This window comes from Cygnus atratus, chromosome 1, assembly GCF_013377495.2.
Source record: "Cygnus atratus isolate AKBS03 ecotype Queensland, Australia chromosome 1, CAtr_DNAZoo_HiC_assembly, whole genome shotgun sequence".
Classification (NCBI taxonomy): Eukaryota; Metazoa; Chordata; class Aves; order Anseriformes; family Anatidae; genus Cygnus; species Cygnus atratus.
In genome coordinates this window covers 37630257-37645987 of record NC_066362.1, presented here as the reverse complement: position 1 = coordinate 37645987, position 15731 = coordinate 37630257, and the positions used below count along the sequence as shown (strand labels likewise).

Below are 15731 nucleotides of genomic sequence, written 5' to 3'. Positions count from 1 at the left end.
GGGTATTTGCAGGATGAGAACCACCGGTGGTCAGTCCTTTGGGTCTGGAGCAGACTGACCATTTGTGTACCCCCATCAGCTCCAGTGGGGCACAGGTCCTTTACAACAGAAAATGAACAGAGATAAATATAGATGATATTACCTGCCATCAAATTGCCAATATAATTAGTGTGGTGCAATCAGGACAGAAGGCACACACACATTTCTCAAATGTTTTTATACAAAAAAGATTCAGGATTCCTGCCCCAGTAAAACCCCCTGTTTTGTCCTTGCATTAAAAGTTGGTTTGCTTTATAAGAATCTAAGGACTACAATGGCCTTGAAGTTGTATTTGTGGGTTTTATAGTGGTTAAGTAGTTCTCAGAAGAGGATACTGGAAAGTAAGAGACTTGCTGATGTCATTTTTAATTCACCACCAATACCCAAAAAAAAAGCTGAGAGAGATGTTGATGGCCCTATATAAGGTGCACCTCACCTCCTTCAGAGCACATCTAGAATCACAGCAAAGGTAAGGCTAGCAGCCTCCGTGCCTCTCCTGTCCTGCCCTTGCCTATTCTCCCTGACGCTAACATTACTCTCTCTCGTCAGTGCTGAGCTCTGTAACTGCAGCCTGCTGGGACAGACGACTTTGGATCGTGAACCATGGCCTCCCTGCAGACCTTGACCAAGAGCTTCTCAGGATGGGTCTTCTTCTGCTGCTGTTGCTGTCTCCCTCTTCTTCTCACCAGCCCGCTGCCTCCAAAAGGGGCAGGGGTGGCTTCTACCAGCCACCAAGCCTGCAGGCTCAGGAAGACCAACTTTCAGCAGCACTACATCAGGAATCGCACCTACACCTTGGCTAAAATGGTACAGTAACCCATCTGCCCTTCATGGCAGGATAGGAGGACCTCCTTCTCTGCTGTTTCCCTGGCTTCTAGCCTTCAACATTTCTCTCTCTTTCTCATGCCTTTCCATAGAGCAACAAGTATTTGCAGTGAGGCAGTTCTTGACATGTGGAGTAGGTCTGTTGCCTGCTGGTGGTGTGGTCAGGGGAAGGTGCTGCCTCTCCTGCAGCCCTGGTGCAGTTCAGCTCCTCTGGAATGGCTGCTGCAGCAATTGTGAGGCATGAGCTTAAATTTCTCTTGTTTCCCAGCCCATTCAGAGCTGGGTCTGTCTGGGACTCCAGCCATGGCCAGGCAGCTCCTGGGGTTCTCTGCTTGGACGGGTTTTTGGCCTGCCCTTGCCATGTGTATGTCCCCCTGTTGTACACCATTGAGAGCTGCAGCACCTCCCCGCAGCACTGTGGGCCACGCTGAGGATGGCCACCCACAGTATCTGCTTTAGTCGTCGTAACCACTATGATGTCTAACATTTAAGAGAGGGACAGGAATTCAGATTTCTTCTTATTTATTTTCCAGTGACCTTGATTCTTAGACAGTTAAGGGGAGAAACAGCCACAATGTCCGAAATTATCTACCCTGAACAAGATATCTATGATGTCAATTTCCTTGTGTCACCTGGACTGTTGTTGATAAAAACCTTAGGGTTTACTGTTAATTTATAGGTAAGGCTCCCACCCCCATCTGACATTTCCTTTCTCCTCTCAGGCCAGGGCCTCAGACCAGGACACTGACAACAGGCTCATTGGGCAGCAGCTCTACATCAACATCAAGGTAAGTCCTACACCGGGAGGATGATTTGGCGTCCTTCTGCAGCACTCGTTGACCTCTCACCATGATTTAACATGACCTTCTACTTGCGTGCATAGGAAAACAACCGCTGTTACATGATGAAGAGAATTGTGGAGATTATAGTGAAAGACGTCCTTCTCACTGAGGCCAGGGAGAAGTACCCATACGCCGAGGAGGTGGCACAGTTCCTGGCATCCCTGACCTCGGAGCTGAGCAGATGTGTAAGTTGTGTGGGGCTTCTTTCCCTTTGCTGAATCGTGAATCTCATCACTGCTCCCGAATCTCAGAAAGCTGCAAACAGTGGCAAAAGGCAGTGATATGAAAGGAAACCTCAGATCAAAGATATCAAACTGGAGGTTGATAGAAAGGTGTGAAAAAAAAAAAAGAAAAAAAAGCAGCAGCATATTGTCACATACAGATGCCAATGTTACCTCTGGATTTTTATTTTTATTTTTATTTTTTAATAGAAATTCTCAGGAAACAGAGAGCACATTGAAAAGAACCTGGAAGAAATGAAGAGCAAAATGAAACAGGTATATTTTCCCCAACATTTAAATAGAACAGTTCAAAACCCCAATTATTTAGCCGAATTAAGGCTGATCTAGTTATGAAACAAGTTCTGGAGTTTATTTAAGATGTGAAGTTTGCAGGGGCATTAAAGAAGTGATTAGTGATGTTTCCACTTCCAGCCCTCCTTCATTGGTGCTATTAACTTTCCGCATGTGTTATAGTAATTTAAAATTGTCCCTCAGAAGTCAGGCTGCAGATCATTGTGTATCCTAGACTGGATTTGAAAGAGCTAATTTATATCTTATGATATAATGACTTTAATAGTCAATATTTACAACTGCTATATATAGTAGTCAATATCTATAGTAAAAGTAGTATATCAATAGTCAATAATTACAACTGCTTGTGAGAATAAGGAGAGTAAGTTCTCAAGTCAGTTTCTGTGACAAGCTTAATTTAAATTTGAGAAACAGTGAGATACTAAAACTTGTATTCTGCTCTTTTCTAGTTGGGAGAGAATGGAAAGAATAAAGCCATCGGAGAACTGGATTTACTGTTTGACTACCTAGAAAATGCTTGTACTGATGCACCAAAGAAGGGAGGGAACAAGAAGAAAAACTGAAAAAAAAAAAAGATCAGTCTTGAAGAGATGTCTCCAAAAAAACTCATACTATTATTCAAATTGATTAACTACTGTGGAAAAAATCACATCTGTAGATTCAGTATATGTTTTTTAACCTGTACTGAAAATAGCCAACTAATTGTGTAGAGACTGGATGCATACTGCTGCCTTCTTTCCAAACAAAAACTCCAGAACAGTATGTGTTGCTACATTTCAACACAGCACACTAGTTATTTTCAAAGGCATGCTCCTACTCTGCTCATCTGCATTGGAATAAAGCAACTGTTTCTGTATTTAATAGGCTGAGATTTGACACCTGTGCCAGCTTTGGTCAAGGTAGGCAGTGCTCTGTGGCCAGGAAGTTTTGTCTTTTATTGGAAATCTCTCTTGTGTATGTTGCCCTCTTCTGACCCTTACCTGAAATGTTGGTATTTTGAACATTCAGAAATTAGTTTTTTCACTTATATTTAATAGTAACTTATTTTAAGGTAATAATTATACATACTTTTATTTATATAAATTGAAACATAGCCAAGAAAATGTATTTATGAAGCTGTACTAGAGGCTTTTACATGAACTATGAAATTAAAACCGCTGTGTAATATTTATATGCAGATGTATTGTTTTATAAATGCCTATTCAGTAATTTATTATAATAAATATTTTGGGTCATCTAATATTGCTATTTTATAGAGCTTTTCTCTTTTACTGAAACACAGGGGAGGTGACATATACCATGCATGCGGGGCTGCTGGGCCTGTGGCTGTATCCTTGTATCCAGAAAGGATGCGAGCTTAGGAAAGCTTGGGAAAATGCTTCTTCACCTTAATGCTGAAATTTCCACTTGTCACAGGCTGGAGCTTAGTGGGGAGCACATGGATCAGCCTTTCTTGTGGGTGGGGGTGGGAAAAATCACAACACTCCAGAGAGTCACTGGTAAGGTTCATTGGTTCTGCCTCAGCACCTCCTTAGGAAAGATCCAGTCTTGAACAGCTGTTGGCAAAAAAATCTCAAACTGTCCCCCCCCTCCTCTGGTCAGAGGAGATGGAGACGGTCAAGCAGCAGCAGCAAAGTGAAAATTCAAAGCTCTGAGTTCTCACTGACCCAAAGGCATGCTGAAAGCCCAAATGGTGCTCTGCAGCATCGTGGTTTTGAGAGCACTTCAGAAGGGAATTGCTTGGTGCCTCCTCTTGATACAAGCTCCTAGACATATAAATGTGAAGTCACTGAATAACACTTTAAACCATCATTATCAGGTTTTTCAGATGATCTGGTTGGACCAGATGATCTTGGAGGTCTTTTTCAACCTTAATGATTCTATGATTCTTCTGCGGTTCAGCAATGTCCCCTGGGCAAAGACAAAGGAGTTGCTCTAGTACAGCCAGAGTTATTAGTGGTTGGATAAAGGTTGAAGAGGTTAAAAGTATCCAAATAGTCAGAAAATCAGAGTAAATATATAATTGTGGATAGTCAGCAACTGGTAAAGACTTCTTGAACAAGGCTTTATCGTTTCTTCATCCAGTCAGCAGTATTCTGTCCACATTTTAAAAAAAAGTCATGATGAAGTTCCTCAGAATAAAGGACCCAGCTGAGGTGGCAGTGCAGGTGAAGTCTTGTAAACACGGCATCTCAGGGAAATTAAAATTAAAAAATCGTTGCTAAAGAGATATCTAGAAGAATCCCCATGAATAGATATTGTAAATTGTAAAAATATTTTTGGGAAATGATTTCTGTCTTGGTAGTGTCATAATTACATTCAAAGAGGAATCAAAGGGGGGTTTTACCTGATGATCTCTTGAGGTCCCTTCCAACCCCTACAATTCTGTGAAAGCTAGTCCAAATGTAGTTAGTTTCAATGCATCTTACATCAGCTGTTGTAATGAACTGTCATTAAAGCAAGATTAAGCTATGCCATGTGAGTCCTGAACCAGAGTGGTCTCAGGACAAAAACATCCACCCACACCCAATTTGAAAAAGGTTTCTGTTAACCGATATAACACTTTCTTGTGGGAACTCGCATACTGAGCTGATATATGATGCATCTGGGTGATAGATGTCCATTGCCTGTCAAACTAGATGCAATCAACGTGGTTTGCTTTGCTCCACTCTGCTTTGTGTCTCTCAACATATGAATTATATCCCTGTTCACAGTCAAGGCAGAAGTGACCCAATGGTGACAGCCAGACAGGCTTTGCTAACATATGACAGTGTTAGGGATTTAACCTTTTATTATATTGAAGAGGATATTTATTTTCTTACTTGTCGGATAAGCAATGACATTATCAAGAGCTGTTGTCCGACATCTTTTCTCTTTGTCTGACATCCTTTCTCTTATCATTCAAACTTGCAACAGCTGACAGCAAAAGTTAAAAAATGGAAGTTAAACACCAGCTGGAGAATTCATCTCACTGACCTTTCATAGACAACCCTATCCCAAAGTTACACTTGGCTCCCTTTACACGTAATGAAGGGTATTAGGAATTATTCAGGTGTGATTCATCTGATCTACATTATAGGTTTATAAAGACTGTGACTCTGAACAGAATGAGAGGGATTTTCTCTAGAAGTACCCATTTTCTTCCTTGGTTATAGAGACTAGACCAAGAACCATTTGTGCTGTTCCTCATTGATAGCATCGCTTCGCAAATGGATAATTAACTTATTACTTTCTTCTACTTCCTCTAGGCCCCTTCCACACTGTCCTTTTTGAGCTGTCCTACCCAGACACGTCAAATCAATCTCTCAAGCTTTCCACCCTGGGGTAAACCCAAATAAACCTTTTGTTCACTGGTGTAAATGATAGTAATTTATGTATCAACTTCCTCAACCTGGAAAACCATCAGATGGAAGACTCTGCCATGGTAACCTAGTGAGCTGGAACCCTGAAAATGCCACACGGCAAATTTTGCAGAATTTCCTACACAGATTTTCTTGCAGGGTATGTGTGGCTTGTGGGCGTGTGAAAGATGCTGGTTGATGGTCAGTTTTGAACAGACAAAGGAAGTAGAAGTCGGAGATTTCCCTTACAACCAAGGAAATGTATGGGACAAACAATTACTGAACAAAAAGGAAATAAAGAAGTAATTTGAGTCAGACAAGCTGGGTTTCATTTCAGTCAATAGTTACAGCTCAGAAAAGGGAAATCACGCTGAAGTATTGAATTTTGGCATTTCCCAAATAAAATATTTCAGTTTTATACTTCAAAATACTGTTTTGGTTTAGAATTTTACCTACATTTTCTCTCAAACGATGAAAAGAGATACGAAAGCAAAATGAGTTCTTTCATTTTGAGTTTGACAAGTACTTTGGGCTGACCCAAAATGAATTTTTTTGGGTTTAATTTTTCGGTTGGGTCACCAAACAGAAACCCTGTTGTTCGCACAATTTCCGTTGCCCTATTTTCCTTTCCTCACCGCTACCCTGGCCAAGTTATGGACTATTTGTAATTCCCAGAGGTTCTTGACTTAGCGTTGTTAGGGAGGGTGTTTGCTTCACATCCTTTGTTGAGGACACCTCTGTTGTGGAGACTGGGGGACCTTTTAAAAGGCAAAAAAAAAAGGACAGATTTACTTTCTGTGGACTTGTCCTCCCTCCCCTTCACTTACATTAGGGGACCGGAACAGGCACTTTTTTGCTACATAGATAATTATAAAACATTTAAGCTAACTCTGAAACTTCATATAGAGAAGACAGGGGAACCCAAAGCATGAAGAGAAGTTTCCACATCCTGCTGAGTAAGTATTGGTGACAGTTTAAGAAACCTCTGTTAAATATATTATATTGAGTTTTACTCAGTTATGAGATTTACATATTCAGTGTCTGAATATATACTCTTCAAGTGACCTAGAATAAGAAAGCGTTGATATTTCCAGTTTGCTGCTGGAAGTATATTTTAGAGGTTTCCAAGAGCTGAAGCTGAAGCTATCCCAATGGTTAACCAGCAGCATGTGACTATATCATCCTGTGCTTTAAAACACAATTAGCTGAACTCTGCTTTGAAGAAGGTATGGACTGCATTGAATAACCATACATTCCTGATAGGCTGTGCCTTTTCAGTCATAGCCATCATCAGTAGCCAATGGATGTTTGTAAAACTGGTGTGATCTGGAGCAGAACTGTCTTGCTAACATGAAGCAGGATTGGTAGAGACATTAAAGTCAACCTCAGGCTTATTACTGATGCTGCCAAGAAGGTAGAGACCATGGAAAGAAGGAAAACCTATAGTGCAGTCCTGTGGTACTCCAGGGATTTTTGGCAGGCAGTTACCTATGACATGGTGCATAAACCAGCACATGTGGGTAGGAAAGTCATGCAGCCTTTCATGGGATCCAGACCAGGATTCAATGTTGTTCAAGAATTTGTTAGGAAGTTTTATTTGAGTGAGGTAAATGACTAAATATAAACTGTGTTAAGGCTGATGGCATCTCTGGGGCCACATGTGGTTCTAAACTCATATCCATTTATAACAACTTTTTCTGGGTTTACACATAGCCAGACCTTATCAGATGAACTGTATGAATTTCACCACTAGCAAAAGTATTAAATTACTGTGTCAGTGAAATGATTTCTTCTGAAGTCTAGGAAGTCCCTCTCTCTGCTTAACCATTAAATTCCAAATCTCTGGCCAAATTCACAGATATTGATTGCTATCTTTCATTTGGAATACACTCATGAATGGTTTAGAAAAGAAGGTATTCCTACAGCTTTCCAACTCTGGAGAGAAATTTAAAAAAATATCCTGAGAAGTACTGCCCATTTATCTTCAACAAATTAATTCATGAGAACCATTAAGGCATATCAGTGTGAATTGTAGCCCTAGTTTCAAATGACTGAATGCAAAAGATATTGTGTTCCAAAAACTGCCAAATTGTATCAATTTAAAGATTTTTCCAAAAGAGGAGCACTTCCAAACCCAACAGTATGTTTAAGGAGTGGTGATGATATTCTGTTCGGTTGATTCCAACTGTGAAAGGAATGGGCAGTGTTGTCTGGGGCAAAGCCTAAAAGTTATGCATTCTTGAAGACTGACTTTCTGATTTGTCTTTTGCAATAGGCCATGATGTGTAAGATCTCCCCAATGGATAGGTCATCATTTATATGGTCTTGCTCCACAGAATATAGAAAGAAACTTCCTACTGACTTCAAGATAAGGCTTGTTGTTTGTATGTGTATCAACTTAATTGTATTACACAGAAAAGACGAAAGATTTGAACACGTGTTAGATAGATGTGAGAAACTGGACTGCTCCAGGGAAAGGCTTGTTCCAAAAAGTTCACCATATTGACACTTATTTGGGAAACAAAGGCTCCAAAATAAAGATTACACACTGTTTGTCATTGCAGAGACCTTTATTTTGTTTGTTTGTTATTCTAAAACTATCCAGACTTTGTCTTGGGTTAATACTTGTTATCAAACATGTCTCTAAAATTTCTGGTTTGACCAATTCCTATAGTTCTCCTTTATAATGTAACTTCTGTCAGTCTTGAACAACAGAAGAAAATTCAGATTTTCTCTCCCCTTGTCATGTTTAATCATAAACAATTTCAATAACTGACATTTTAGGTAGATAATCCCAGATTTAGAGTTTAACAGATCTGAAGTTCATTCTTCTTCAAGTAACACAAAAATGGGCAATACTTGTTAGTCAAGCACAGAATTTGGCAAAAAATATGATTAAGTTGTAGGGATGAATTTGTTAACATCAACACAATGATCATTGCTGTTGTATGTAATAGAAGTTGCATAACATTCAGAAAAGTATCTTGGTTTGTTGGGACCCCTGTGTGTCTCAGAAAATGCAAGACAGTTCCTTACACACCAACTTTCTGATTTAACTTGATGTGTGAGGCTGAAGTCTTCAAAACAGGGAGCTACTCAACTGTGGCATCATTTTGAATCTGCCAATGATTCAGTTAAGTGACAAGGACTTCTGGGCAGTGACCAGGAATGCAAAACAAAGTGGTGACCATCCCTCTGATCCAACAAGCTGGTAAAACACCACATGGTTTCCTCATTTTGATAATGGCCTTGTATCAGTCACCTCTACCTTGGGTGCCAGAAAACTAGCCAACAAACTCTCAGTTGGTGTCCAGAGGTCTCCACAGAGCCTGTGATGTAGACAGACATCTCCAGCTCCCTCAACAGCAAGGATGTCAGGCAGATGAGGTGAGGCATCCTCTGAGGGCCCATTCCCCCCCACCAGCCACAGAGGGAACCCTGGGTGATGAGAGAGCCATCCTCCGCTCAGAGATCCAGCCTCCAGAGGTCTATGGCCAGGCGTGACAAATCCCAGCTGTGAACTGCAGGGAGTTATGTTGCTCCCAGGTCAAGCTACTGGCAAGAGAGAGAACCAGAAACAAATAGCTTCATCTATTGTATTTTACTTTGGAAACATTTTGGCAATAAATTTAGATTTCGTTTTTCATTTCTTAACTGTTTTCCATTGCTATTTTAATGTCACTTGCAGTTACAAACTTCAGTTTATGCAATGTTTCCAATGATGCTGGAAATGAACAATTAATAATAAAGAATGTGTTTTAGGTGAGATGAACATGAGAGGTTTCTCTGAAAATAGGAAGAAGGGAGCAACTCATCTTTTCTACATTTCCGAAAAGTAAAACAGAGAATTTCTTAGAGCCGCAATATGAAGTTCTGGCCAAGAAGGTTAGGTTTATTCTGTAACCTCATTATCAGAACTGAGATAAAAGAGAGGTTGTGGATTGACAAAGTATCTCCTGTTCTTTGCTGTGATAAATAAAATGTTTGTTTTCAGAAGTGACAGATTAGTAAGGGCAAACCTCAGTAGAATTCAAAGGTTTGACCAAATATTTCAGACCTGATATTCTTTTCAGGGCTTGCCTGAAAGTTTTGAAGCAGCATGGTTGAATATCAAAGCAAAAGAAATCTGATTTTTATGGATCTGCTAATTGGAGTGAAGGTAAATTTACTGGGAAAATACTCCTTCTCAAGGGAAGGAATTCTTCTGTGAAAAGATTTGCTTTCAAATAATCTAATCTAAACTGGAAATGTGAGGAAAGGTTTAACAATCCCAGAGGAGTTTATCTGGTGTTTGGTATTGGGCCAACATACACTGTCGTTTTCAGTGAAACTGCCAAAAGTTTCTTCCCAATTGGTTAAAAATACTGAAAGATTTAATTAGAGCTGGAAAAAAGACACTAAAATCAAGGTTGTTTTGAAATTTACCCAGCCCACAAGGAGAGGTATAGATTTAGCCTTTTTCTGCTGATGTAACAAATTCAGAGAATAATAAGAATGATGAGAAAGGATTTCTCTATCTCTCTCTCTCTGGAGGCCTTTTCCACTGGAATATTTTATTGTTTTCCGGAGATGTTAAGGGGCTGTTGAACAAAAGCTGAAGAGATGCCACCACGGCAGCAATCTCTGACTTCGGGTCACAGACCAAATGGGGGCTACTTCCAAGGGAAATGTAACTGAAGGAACCACAACCATTACCAATAGGTTTAAGTTCACCAGAGGGAGGATGGTACCTCCAGTGGAAAAATGCCCTAGAAAATCTTGTTATTGCCTACTGTGCCATTGCTTCCCTTGCTGTTATTTTCTGATGCTACTGTTGGAGAACCAAGTTTGCAGACATCCTGCAGCAGTCAGTCCAATAGCAGCCAGGATACAACGTTCATTCCCAACACCAAGAAATCAGCTTCTGCAGCTTCACAATCATCTGGCCCAACTCTCAGTCGACATTACTCACAGAGCCGTCCAGGCACCCTCAGTTGGCATTGCCAAGCTGCTCAGGGATGTACTGGGATAAGAGAACAGAGGGGAAAAAGCTTTAAAAATTAAATTTTAAAACTGTAGAAAAAATAGAATACAAGACAAGAAGGGTAAGAAAAAATGAAGGAAAGAGAAAAAGCTGAAAAGTGGGATACAAAGATGGAAGGAGACAGAAGCTCTTGGATGTAAAAGTGGTGCCATACAAAATGACCCACTTCTACCAGCCTAGATGTAGGCACCCTCCTCCCCCAGAACCGTGCCAAGGTTTCCACGCGGTTTGCTTTTTCCTTTTACAATTTTAGTATAACCGTTTTATAAAGCCGTAATGAAATTTCAAGAGAAAGCAGGTCACAGGCTTCTGAATACTATTCTGTGTGCAAGAGAAAGTCAAGAGTTTGGAACAGCTGTCTGTCTACATGGGGAAGCTGAGCTGTCTGTTTCTGCCAAGCATCTCTGTAAACTGTGCAATAATACCTCTGTACAGGGATTTTCTTAAAGAGTATGGTGGGGATCAAACTCACATTTTCTAAACAGTATAGAAACTGAATCACTGCCATTAAGTGAGAGCTTGTAATGGGTTGATTGGGACAATATGAATATGCTTTCATATTCAATAATCATTCCTCTCAAATAACAATCTCCCCAACAGACTACAATGATGTGACTAGTAAAGGATATCCGTATAAAGGTTTTATGTCAAACACAAATCCTTGTCTAGTCATGAAGTTTTTACTGATTTTTAATTACACAGCTGGAGATATTTGAACAGTGTCTTGAAATATTCAGGGAGTGCTTTGCATTCTTCCGAGACAGCTAATTGTTGGCCATAATGATTCACTGCTGCTTTGAAAACTTAAACTGCTGCTTATTTTCTGTGCATGGAGAGAAATTTTAGGTTTAGTACCTTGATGATTTCAAATTGGACTATGAGCACACTCTGTAAACTGTCTCTGGAGCAACAGCATCCTGAGACCGTCTTATCAGGTAGCTGAAGTAAGACTAACTTGGCAGATAGTTATTGGCCATCTGTTACCACACTGAAACAGAGAACCAGACCAGTAGCCCAGGGACACCCACCACTTGAAACAGTTTGTGCCTTTCCTAGAAGATGAGAAGATGAGAGGGCATTACCAGTATGTTTTATAGCAATTCACATTTGAGGGTTAATCACAAGATGTTACTCATAATGTGCAAAGAGATGCAAATGCCCAGAGGAAATGTAATTGTGGTTGTTTTTTTTTTTTTTTTCTTTTTTTTTTTTTTTGTCTAGGTTTGAGTCTGATTACTGCTTTACTTGATGCCTTAAAATTTTTATGAAGTTCATTTAAGGCATAAAGTGAAAAAATTCTGAGTGTGTTGGACACGTGGTCCTGCTGGTGCAGGGTCACAAATAAGATTAAGAAGCTGGAGCATCTTTTGTCTGAGTAGAGCTGAGAGAGCTGGGATGGCTTATCCTGGAGAAGAGGAGGCTTGGGGAGGGGGAGGGGAGAGAATGGGGAATCTTTCTTATCGAAATATCTGAAGCGAGAGTGTAAAGAGGATGGAGATAGACTCTTTTCAGTGGTGCCAGTGTCAGGACAAGAGGCAATGGTCACAAACCAGAACACAAGAGGTTCCATCTAAACACCAGGAAGCAATTTTTTACTGTGTGGGTGCCTGAGCATGGCATGGGCTGCCCAGAGAGGGTGTGGAGTCTCCTCCTTGGAGATCTTCAAAAGCAACCTGGACGTAGTCCTGTGCAACTTGCTCTGGGTGGCCCTGCTTGAGCAGGGTGTTGGACCAGGTGGCCTCTGGAGGTTCTTTCCCACTTCAACCATTCCGTGATTCTGTGATATATTCAACAAAGGCAGTTGAAGAGCACCCAGGCAGGCACCATGTAGTGTGGGTATGCCATGGGAACAACTGTAGTGATTTTATACTTAGGGATGAGAAAGGCACCAGACATCCCATCCTAGGTGTCAAATGTTTGCAGCCTTTCCTACACTCTCCTGGTTTCAGTTTGCATCTCTTCTCTTCTCTTCTCTTCTCTTCTCTTCTCTTCTCTTCTCTTCTCTTCTCTTCTCTTCTCTTCTCTTCTCTTCTCTTCTCTTCTCTTCTCCTTTCTCTGAAAACTTGGCTCATAATTGTTCATTAATTGTGAAAAAATCTAAACCAGCTCTGAAGTTTGCTATTACTTCAGATGGTAAAAGAAGGTTAAAAGGAGCAGTGTTGGGCATTTCTGTGGGTATTTCAGGCTTAGCTATATGCCTATGTTCATTACAACCCTGTTCAGAAGATTGCAGAATCATCTCTGGATGATAGGAGCTTCTCCACTCCAAGCTTCTCTCTATGATGGAGGCACTAAAATATTTCATTTTTTTGAATCCTATAGTAGGATAGGTATTATTATCCTCAATTCTTGAAAAATCTCAGTAGACTTCATTGTTACTTATCAAATCAGATTTTGGAGCATAAATACCACAGATCTTCATGTAGACCTACTATTTTTCAGAAGATCAAAGTGAATTGAGTAAGATATCAAAGGAGAAGAGAACAAAAGTTATGGGATTAAGAAATAGCATAAGATAAGGTTAGCAGCAGGTGAACAAGTGTTATTAATGTTTATAGGAAGCATACAGCTAATTTAGTTATAGTTACACTAACAGGAAATTGAATAAACAGAAAATGTGAAAGGTGAAAAGATTCAGAAGAAATTAGTTGGGGCTTTTTCTGGATGCAGATCAGAAAGCCAACTAAGCTGCAAAACAATGAGATGACATGTTTGTTACCTTAAATAGGGTAAGAACTTTGTAGCAATCATAGATGTATCTGCATGTTTTACATAGATAAAGAGAATTTAATATTAATAATATCTACTTAACTCACACAGATCAAAATAATTCAATGGTTCAGTTCAATGATTCTCAATAAGTTAGTGAAGAAAAGATCTTCTCCAAGCTGGTGCTCATGCACTGGCCCTGTATTTGTACAGAGCTTTGCATTTGTAAATTACTTGCAGCCTTCTTTGAAACTTAGTCCCTAGCCAGGGCAAATCAGGCAAGATTTTCTTCTCTGATATGTTGGCTACTCTGTTAGTTTTCCTTATTCTTTTAAAATTTACACAACTTGTATTTATGTAATACATGAACTTTTCATGTGCCGTCAGTATTGTATTGTTCTTTAAGTATTTACAATACTGTGCATCTAAAATTTTCCATACCGTATAAGCCCATTTTCACTGGGGTGGTCTCCTTAAATTCCCATAGTTTCTGTCTTATGTCTGGAAGTCAACATGCTCTGTTGTGTGTTTTACTACCGTCCTCAGACTGGCTCTGGGTATATCAGTTCCACCATCCACACAAAGCTTTGCAGATCTTTTCACTGTTCATTTCTAAAAGGTCTGTGTCCCTGAATTTGTTTCTTCCCCTACCTCATGCAACTTTAAAACATGGCGTAATATCAGCTCTTTGTTATTCTATATTATTTATAATCATAATTATGCCTGAGAGCCAAAGTGGCACTAAAATGTAGTGGTACTACAGAACACTAAATGAGACCCCAAAAGAAAAAAAAAACACAACTTTGCTCTGAACAGGGAACAGAAAGTTAATGGATAATGGTTATTCTCTGACTGATAACTAAGCAAGCATTTCAAAAGAGGTGGCGTGTAACTGTACAGGATCTGATATTAAATGTTACCCACCATCCTTCTACGTCAGGAATGCTAAGGAAACCCTATATCTTATATTATCAATATGTAATAAGGACAGCATACTTCTACATCCATCTGCATTTGTTTACACCACTCAGTTTAAAAGTTAGCCAGATCCATCAAGATGTTTGCTGATTCACCTGAGGAGCTCTTTAGAGCCCAATACAACGGTGTTACTACTACAGCCCTCCAAGCATAGGAGCTCACAGAACAGACAAAATGAAACTTGTGGGCTCAAGGGTTTTCCAGCAACAGAAGTTTCAGAGATGTTGAAAATTATTGATTTTCTTGTGAAAAGCCATTATAGACTGGCTGCATGACCCATTTATTCCATTTAGAGGAAAACTGTTGACCAGGGAGTACCACACCTTGGGGAAGCTGAGGCAGTTTTGCGTTCTGACTCTACTCTTGCAGTTGCCTGAGATCCTTTTCTAGGAAGAAACTTGGAGCAAGTGATTAACCTTCCGTCCACATATGTTGTATGCTGAGGTTTTGTGTATCTCATTAAGCAAGTCTGACAGCATTTAGAGAGCTTAAGCACAGACCATAGTTCAAATGAGCACTACAATGCATGCAGGGAATCAGGTCTCCATCATCTCCACTTACCAAAAGTCTAAGCTCTCTCTTGGCAGCCCTCTTTGGGCCTGGACCCCAAGAGGTCTTCAGCACTGGTGAAGCTAATGGGATGTGTGGGTAGTTGTGTGCTTAAACCCTTTTCTAGGAGCTGTTACAGGTGGGATCATAGAATTATAGAATGATTTGGGTTGGAAGGGACATTAAAGATCCCTGTTCCAACCCCTTGCCATGGGCAGAGACACCTCCCACTAGACCAGGTTGCCCAAAGCCCCATCCAGCCTGGCCTTGAACACCTCCAGGGATGGGGCATCCACAGCTTCTCTGGGTAACCTGTTCCACTGCCTCACCACCCTCCGAGTAAAGAATTTCCTCCTTATATCTATTACAAACCTACCCTCTTTTTGTTTAAAACATTCCCCCTTGTCCTATCACTACACTGCCTGACAAAGAGTCCCTCCCCAGCTTTCCTGTAGGCCCCCTTTAGGTACTGGAAGACCACTATAAGGTCTCCCCACAGCTTTCTCTTCTCCAGGCTGAACAACCCCAACCCCCCTAGCCTGTCTTCATAAGAGAGATGCTCCAGCCCTCTGATCATCTTCATGGCCCTCCTCTGGACTTGCTAGAGCTTCCATGATCCTCGGATCCCTGGAGCCACATGCGAGTCCAGCTTGGCCTGGAGGCTATGCACATTTGTTTGTATAAATAGCTAGTGGGATCCAGGCTGGGGTGAGTTTATAATCTAGCTCATCTCATCCTTCTTTCTCCCAGAGCTGGTATCAATGCAGGCTGAAGAATTGCTATGCTGGACCAAAAGCTGCTTTCTCCCATTTCTTGCATACACCTCAGCTAGTCCTAGGGGTCTTGATGGCTGATTTACACCAGTTCTTGGCTTAACAGCATCATACTGCTG

At 40.6% G+C, this 15731-nt stretch overlaps 1 protein-coding gene across 1 annotated transcript; it reads left to right on the top strand.

The window, feature by feature from the left end:
• The first annotated feature begins 642 nt into the window (after positions 1-642).
• On the top strand, positions 643-2802 carry IL22 (interleukin 22). Its single transcript, XM_035544160.1, has 5 exons — positions 643-846; positions 1587-1652; positions 1748-1891; positions 2138-2203; positions 2689-2802. The coding sequence occupies exons 1-5, from the start codon at positions 643-645 to the stop codon at positions 2800-2802; spliced, it is 594 nt and encodes a 197-aa protein (XP_035400053.1).
• The last annotated feature ends 12929 nt before the right edge of the window (positions 2803-15731 follow it).

Excerpts from the sequence above, each read along its gene's own strand:
- IL22 (XM_035544160.1), top strand. The coding sequence starts at position 643 with ATGGCCTCCCTGCAGACCTTGACCAAGAGCTTCTCAGGATGGGTCTTC. Across the intron at positions 1,892-2,137 it reads CCTCGGAGCTGAGCAGATGT|AAATTCTCAGGAAACAGAGA; the intron begins GTAAGTTGTGTG and ends ATTTTTTAATAG. Across the intron at positions 2,204-2,688 it reads TGAAGAGCAAAATGAAACAG|TTGGGAGAGAATGGAAAGAA; the intron begins GTATATTTTCCC and ends GCTCTTTTCTAG.